The 6,669-nt window shown below is 39.4% G+C and overlaps 1 protein-coding gene and 1 pseudogene across 2 annotated transcripts in view; one reads left to right on the top strand and one right to left on the bottom strand.

Moving 5' to 3' along the window:
- Positions 1 to 180: 180 nt before the first annotated feature.
- Positions 181 to 5,464, top strand: vps28 (VPS28 subunit of ESCRT-I). Its single transcript, XM_084919154.1, has 10 exons — positions 181 to 258; positions 2,071 to 2,137; positions 2,252 to 2,280; positions 2,470 to 2,507; positions 2,600 to 2,689; positions 2,781 to 2,886; positions 2,976 to 3,077; positions 3,371 to 3,424; positions 3,516 to 3,607; positions 4,547 to 5,464. The coding sequence occupies exons 2-10, from the start codon at positions 2,095 to 2,097 to the stop codon at positions 4,665 to 4,667; spliced, it is 675 nt and encodes a 224-aa protein (XP_084775280.1). The 5' UTR covers positions 181 to 258; positions 2,071 to 2,094; the 3' UTR covers positions 4,668 to 5,464.
- A 106-nt stretch (positions 5,465 to 5,570) lies between these two features.
- The window catches only part of LOC146362877 (tektin-B1-like), a 2,956-nt pseudogene continuing 1,857 nt past the window's right edge, over positions 5,571 to 6,669 (bottom strand). Inside the window, exons 5-9 of the transcript XR_014799201.1 lie at positions 6,558 to 6,669; positions 6,376 to 6,483; positions 6,144 to 6,287; positions 5,959 to 6,038; positions 5,571 to 5,861 (exon numbers count right to left, since the gene is read on the bottom strand). The exon at positions 6,558 to 6,669 is cut by the window's right edge and continues 141 nt beyond it. The product of XR_014799201.1 is annotated as a tektin-B1-like (transcript). The remainder of the gene's footprint in view (positions 5,862 to 5,958; positions 6,039 to 6,143; positions 6,288 to 6,375; positions 6,484 to 6,557) is intronic.

Below are 6,669 nucleotides of genomic sequence, written 5' to 3' on the forward strand. Positions count from 1 at the left end.
AATGTGGTTGTACCTAAAATGCGCGATTTAATTTGAAAGATAATTTAAAAGTATGATATATATATATATATATATATAAAGACGTTCATAATACTCTTTCATCATAAAAAATTATGTATGTCTAATTAATAAAATTTACCGTAACAATATTCTTCATTTCTAGTTGGGCGCGTTGGACACCTAATATTTTGACGTCTGCCGGTCCGTGCGTAGATGTGGGTGTGTTTACGTTGACGTCATCGCAGTTTTTCCGACAGGGTGAGTGAATTGTTTTTAATTTGGTTTATTGAACTCTGTTATTGAAAGAGAGTGAGCATAGCACCGATTTAACGGCTGTTCTCACAATAATGATCAGTTATATAAATCTTGGTATTTAAAATCAGCTGCCTGCGCGCCACAGTGATTAGAAATCATAGGAAGTGCTGACAAGCTAGCTTCCGCAGCTAACTAGTTAGTTCGGCTAAACAAGAAATTTCATCAGCAGATATATTAAGTGATTCGTAAGTTTTATTCCGCTGAGTGACTCTGTGTAACGTAAAAATGTTTATAAACTCTCTGTGCCGCGTTGTGAAGCTAAGTTAAGCAAGCCTGTAATTATAATCCGACGGGTTGTTTTTTTTTTTTATGTTTTTTTTCTGAACAGCGAAACACAACTGCCTGTTTGTGTGGAGCAACATTTCCATCGTGTTAGTCAATAGGTCACACTTGAAAGTGGACATTAACTAAATTTAAGAGTTTAAGAGTGCTCGGCAGAAAGCAGACAGAGTAAAAAGAGACAGAGAACAAATATAATTTAAAAACATTTACATTTGACCCCTACAGTGTGACCTTATATGTCCCCTTAAACTTAGGGTCACTGGAAGTTAGTACAAAATTAGTGTGAATGACTTAATAGTCGAAACATCAAATGTTTTGACTATGAACGGGTTTTAATTTAATTAAGCAAGCAATGGCTCAACAGCTTTGTTAAATGCTTTTTATTGGGATTTCTTTAAGTTAGTCATCATCATGCGATTGTTGTTCCAGTGCCAGTCTTCATCATTAAAACTTGACTTTGGTGGTTACCACTGTTGCCTCACAGTAAGAAGGTCCTTGGTTCAAATCAACTGGCTGGCTTTCTGTGTACTTGTGTCAGTTCTCTCTGAATGCGCTAGCTTCTTGTCAGAGTTAACTGGCACGTATAATTAGCTGTAGGTGTGAATGGTTGTCTGTCTCTTTGTCCTGCAAAAGTCTGGTGACCTGTCCAAGGTGTAGCACATCTCTCGCCCTAGGTAGGAGAGGCTCCAGAAAAAGGGGTGCATGGATGAGTTTTCCTTACAAAGTTGTTTAGGCATGTGGTGGCATTGCATTTGAAACCCAATGTATGGGTTTATAGCTCAGTGGGATGACCAGGCGACCATAACCCCATATGGCCAGAGAGCAGTAGGCCCGGGTTTGAGTCTGACCCGCGGCCCTTTGCTGTCTTCCCCTCTCTCTCCCTGCTTTCTTGTCTCTCTACACACTCTCTATCGAATAAAAGCTTACCTGAAGGTCGATATTTTTACTTAAATGTATTAGTTTATCTTATGTTACTGGTGTAATTATTGAAAAGAAAATGAAACAGTGGTCATTAAAAAACATCTTACACCATCTGTGGCTCACATTAAATATTTAAACTCCAGAAGGGGGGTTTTAGTCTTTCTATAAATCTTTGGATTGTTCCTGTTGTTACACTTCTTTTATTATCACAAAGTGCATCTCATATATATATATGAAAGCATGTCCGCATTAAACAAAAATGCCATACCTAAGTGAAAATTGCAGGCTATTATCTCACAATTTTAAGATAATAACCTGAAATTTTCATTTAGTTCTGCCCGTTTGTTTTTTCTTTGGGAACATGTTTCCATACATACCAATGAAATTAAAAATGCCAATTAAAAATGTTAAAATTAGGGAAAACAAAACTGAAAATATGTATAAATTGTCTGAAGCTTTTGTTCATAAATGGAGACATTAATGAAATGTTAGAGCTGCCGGAATATATTTGGTCACAATTATGGAAAACTATGTGAAATAAATATTTTTCAGATCACATTTTGAGACATCAGCATCATGTTCCATGGGATACCAGTCACTGGAGGAGTTGGAGGAGGAGGTAAGACATTCAGATAAATCAGTGTATAAAATTGAATTGTTGAATTTGTATAAGAGTCATCTTTTCAACAGAAAACAGCAGTAATATTTCTTGACACTGTTTTCCTTTCCACAGCTCCGGCAAATAAACCTGAGCTATATGAGGTAAATCCAACAACATAATTCTGATTAGTTTAGTAAAAAAAAGAGGACTTTATTTGTTCTTTTTTTTAAAACAACATTTAATGCCCATGTGTAAATCATCCGTAAATCTAAACTAAAGCTGGGAATGTTATCAAGAATATGTGATATCCTTGCTGTTAAGGATAACAATCATGAATGCTGTCGTTTCAGGAGGTGAAATTATACAAAAATGCAAGAGAACGAGAAAAGTAAGTGCTTGATATGTCACCAGTGACCATTATCACTTTATAAAATGCAGATTTACTGTGTTACACATGTTATAACGATCCTGTTTCTGTAGGTATGACAATATGGCGGAGTTGTTTGCTGTCGTCAAAACACTACAGGCCCTGGAGAAGGCTTACATTAAAGACTGCGTAACGCCTAATGAGTGAGTAACAGTTGAGATCATATTTAAAATAAGGCACCTGTAACTTTAGCTGTGTGTTTTTTAATTAATGTGGAGTTTATGTTGGTTTCAGGTACACCGCCTCCTGTTCCAGACTCTTGGTTCAGTATAAGGCTGCTTTCAAACAGGTGCAGGGCTCTGACGTGGGCTCCATCGATGACTTCTGCAGGAAGTACAGAGTGAGTGCTCGTCTGCAGTGCAGAGTGTCTGTCATATTTTTCAAGATTTTATTTTTGTAATTTCTTGTTGTTGTCATGTGTTTTCCTAGCTCGACTGTCCACTTGCGATGGAACGGATTAAAGAGGATCGGCCAATCACCATCAAGGATGACAAGGGCAACCTGAACCGCTGCATCGCAGATATAGTTTCAGTATGTCCCCACGACTATATTAAATATGTTAAAGAGAGAAGTATTTAGGCTGCTGGCAAGAACATTTTTTAGGATTTATTGAGCTCAGTTTGGCTCAACATTTGATAATTCCATAAAAATGAGAGTGGATATCACAAGCTTATGTTTTACCAACTGCAGGCTCAGCTCATAAAACAGACAAACTAATAAAGTCAGTGCGCTCGTTCCTAGAACTGTTTGTCCTGAAACATATTTCTCACTGCCAACTCTTAAAACTAGGAAAATATTTTGTCTCATCCTTCTCAAACATTTAGCTCTTCATCACTGTGATGGACAAGCTGAGACTGGAGATCAGGGCCATGGATGAGGTAAATTTATAAATGTAAATAATATGTTATTAATAAACAATGACTGGACTTCCAAGATACTGATTGATTGTTTGTTTTTTAATTTGTTCAGATCCAACCAGACCTTAGGGAGCTGATGGAGACTATGAACAGAATGAGTAACATGCCTCCAGACTCAGAGGCCAAGGACAAAGTCAGTCTCTGGTTAGTAACACTAGGCCGCAACGTTTGTGCTCTTTATGTCGTTGATCTCTATGTGCAGCACACCTTGAGGCAAAACATGACCAGTCAGGAAACCTGCAGCCACACCACACAGCACCTATCCAGTTCCAGAATTGCTGATACAAGGCAGGGTGAATCTATACTGTCATGTTGTTTATGTCAAACTCTGACCCTACCATCTAAATGTTGGAGCAGAAATCAAGCACCATTTTTCCAATCTTCCATTGCCCAATTTTGATCCGCATATATGAATTTTAGTCTCAATTTCCTGTTCTTAGCTGACAGGAGTGACACCTGGTGTGGTCTTCTGCTGCTGTAGCTCGTGTGTTTCCCTGCAAATGAAATTCCCACCAATTGTGCCATGGTCACAGTCATTTAAATTTCTTCTCTGTGCTGTTGCTCAGTTCTCTTCAGTTCAGCAAATTGTTTTGACCATGTCTACAGACCTAAATTCATGAAGTTGCTGCCATGTGATTTTCTCATTTGATTTTAATAGTTAACAACTAGTTGAACAGATATAATTAAAGTGGCAGGTCAGTAAGTGTAATCCAAAACTATCATTCATGGCTCAGACACACAAGTACTGCGTGGCTACTCTGTAGTTACTAGGATACTATAAGTTAAGGGGGAGCTGTGCAGTTTAGTGAAGGAAAAGAGAGGGGTTGAAGAAAAGTGTGAAATCGTAGGACTTCTTGCTAAATTGTGAAAATCTAACTTAATCCTCCTCCTCCTCCTATTGGCTGTTGGGGTAAATATTTACGGGTTTCCCATGTGTCCATATTCATGCAAGGTAAAACTTTGTTTTGCATCTGGTGCGACCGTACCATTATCCATGCAACTAGCTGAGCAGTGGCTATAAAGTACCTGATTTTTGATGTGTTTATGATCATATAGTTCTCTTAACTGACATTTTTCCAACAGGCTGACCACCCTGAGCAGCATGTCGGCCTCGGATGAGTTGGATGATAATCAGGTTCGCCAGATGCTCTTCGACCTGGAGTCGGCCTACAACGCCTTCAACCGCTTCCTCCACTCCTCTTAAAGCGCCTCTCTGTCACAGATGAATCTGGAATCCTGACTCTAAAACCTGTTAATTTAAAAGAAGAAGAATGCTGCTTTCTGTGGATTTACATCCCCTCCTCCTTCTGTTCTTCTTGCTGTACAGTTGGTCTCTGTGTTCTTTAATCGGGATGTGTACAGGTCACTCTGCTCGCTTTGTTCTGTGAACTGTTATCCCCCCCCCCTTTTTTCTATCCAGATTTGTGTGATAAATGCATTAACAGTGGCTGAACTTCATACTGTAACATCGAGAAGCCTATTTTATACCCGGGGTTTGCAGCAAACCAATAAACAAACATGATACAGGTGTTTTTGGAAAGATCTGCATAACAGCAGAGTTCTTTTCTTTTCATACCCTAATTGTATTTCTGACTTTCACATAATTTACTACATTTGTTTTCTACTAACAGGTTTTTGCTGTAGTATCGTATATAATTGTAATTACATAATTATTTGGGCTTTAAGATGATTAGTTTGCAGTTCAAAGGAATCATATTGAAACTAAGGTGAAAGAAAATAGTTCTGATTTTGATTTTTCTGTCACTGTCTCTTCTCATGTCTTATCCATTATTTTCTTTTAAGTAAAGGGTTCATCAAGTGGGCAAAAAAGGGAGCTCACCGCCTCCCTTTTGTTGTTTACCAAATATGTTTCAGCTCCCAAACACCATTAGGGAGAACATATTTATTGCAATGTATCGTTGTAAATAATGGGTTTGATTTTTAAATAAAAGCATGTAACATCTTTTTAGGAATAAATTTTAAAAGGAAAGAAAAAATCTACATCTAGCTTCTTTTGTGCTGTGTCCGCGTCAGATATGTGATTTATTAATCATTTTTACATCTTTTGAAAAACAGAATATCTTCCAAAACATTTCAGGCTTGAAAACAAAAAGGAAGCGCAGACTGATTCCAAACAAGTCGAGGGGAGTTTGCTCATACGTGTTTTAATGAATAAAAGACTGCAGATGCGCCATACTGAAAGCATTCACGACAGCTGGAGCTGCTCGAGGTCTTGTGAAGTTTGGCCTTGTTGGCGAGGACCACGACGGTGTCATGGGCAGGCTGGAAAGTCTGAAGTAGGCTCTGACACTTCTGCTCCACCCCTAGGATGTGAGCGTTTTTGGACAGTTTCTCCTCGACAATCATCAGGTGCTTGTGTTAGAACTCCAGGTTCTGACTGTAAAGGATGGCAACAGAAATGAGCAAGCACGGGGTATTATGGAAGAAAATGGTGTCATGATCAGTGTGAGGCTTTTGGGAATAGGCTGACTCACTGAGAGAGCTTCAGCGCCGAGCGAAGTCCAGCTCCTATTTTTACCAGGTCGTAATTCTCCAGCGTGAGGCTGATGTGCGGCTGAAGGAGGAGCAGCAGAGAGAGAGAAAAAAAGGGTTAAAGTTAAAATGTTTCAAAGGACAGTGGAGACTTTCTGACAACAGTCATGTTTGATATGGCGCTCACCAAGTCCCGGCAGAGCTCGTATCCAGGTCTCTGGTTGAGGATGTCCAGGCGGTGGGAAGCATGATCCAGTTTGGTGTCACAGCTCCTGATCTCACACTTCAGTTTCTGTATTTCTTTGGTCTGATCAGAAATGTCATCACTGATCTGAAGGTTAAAGGGAAGTCACAGAATGATGAGCAGCAAAGAAAAAAAAAAAAGATGATTCGTGGTGATTAAACTCCAGTGCACTGACCTGCTTTCTCTTCAAGAGCAGCATTTCCTGGTTTCTGGTCAGTTCGTGGATTTTCTTCCTCAGAGCGTCGTCTGTCCTGCGGCGCTGACGCTTGTGGGCGTTTTTTATCTATAAAATTTAAATTGTCATCATAGAAGAAATGGCAAACACGCGATCGGCCTTGGATCTGAGGGTTTTCTTACATTGGCCAGAGAGAACCTCAGGTTTCCCCTGAAGGAAGAAGAGTCCTTCATCAGGATGTTGGCCGCCGTCTTCAGGTCTTTGCAGTGAGACAGCCATGTGTCATAGCCCACA

Source organism: Perissodus microlepis, chromosome 22, assembly GCF_051167445.1.
Source record: "Perissodus microlepis isolate ML-2025 ecotype Zambia chromosome 22, ASM5116744v1, whole genome shotgun sequence".
Classification (NCBI taxonomy): domain Eukaryota; kingdom Metazoa; phylum Chordata; class Actinopteri; order Cichliformes; family Cichlidae; genus Perissodus; species Perissodus microlepis.

Coding starts and splice junctions, on each gene's coding strand:
- vps28 (XM_084919154.1), top strand. CDS start 2,095: ATGTTCCATGGGATACCAGTCACTGGAGGAGTTGGAGGAGGAG. Junction 2,281..2,469: donor ATAAACCTGAGCTATATGAG/GTAAATCCAACA, acceptor CTGTCGTTTCAG/GAGGTGAAATTATACAAAAA. Junction 3,608..4,546: donor AAGGACAAAGTCAGTCTCTG/GTTAGTAACACT, acceptor TTTTTCCAACAG/GCTGACCACCCTGAGCAGCA.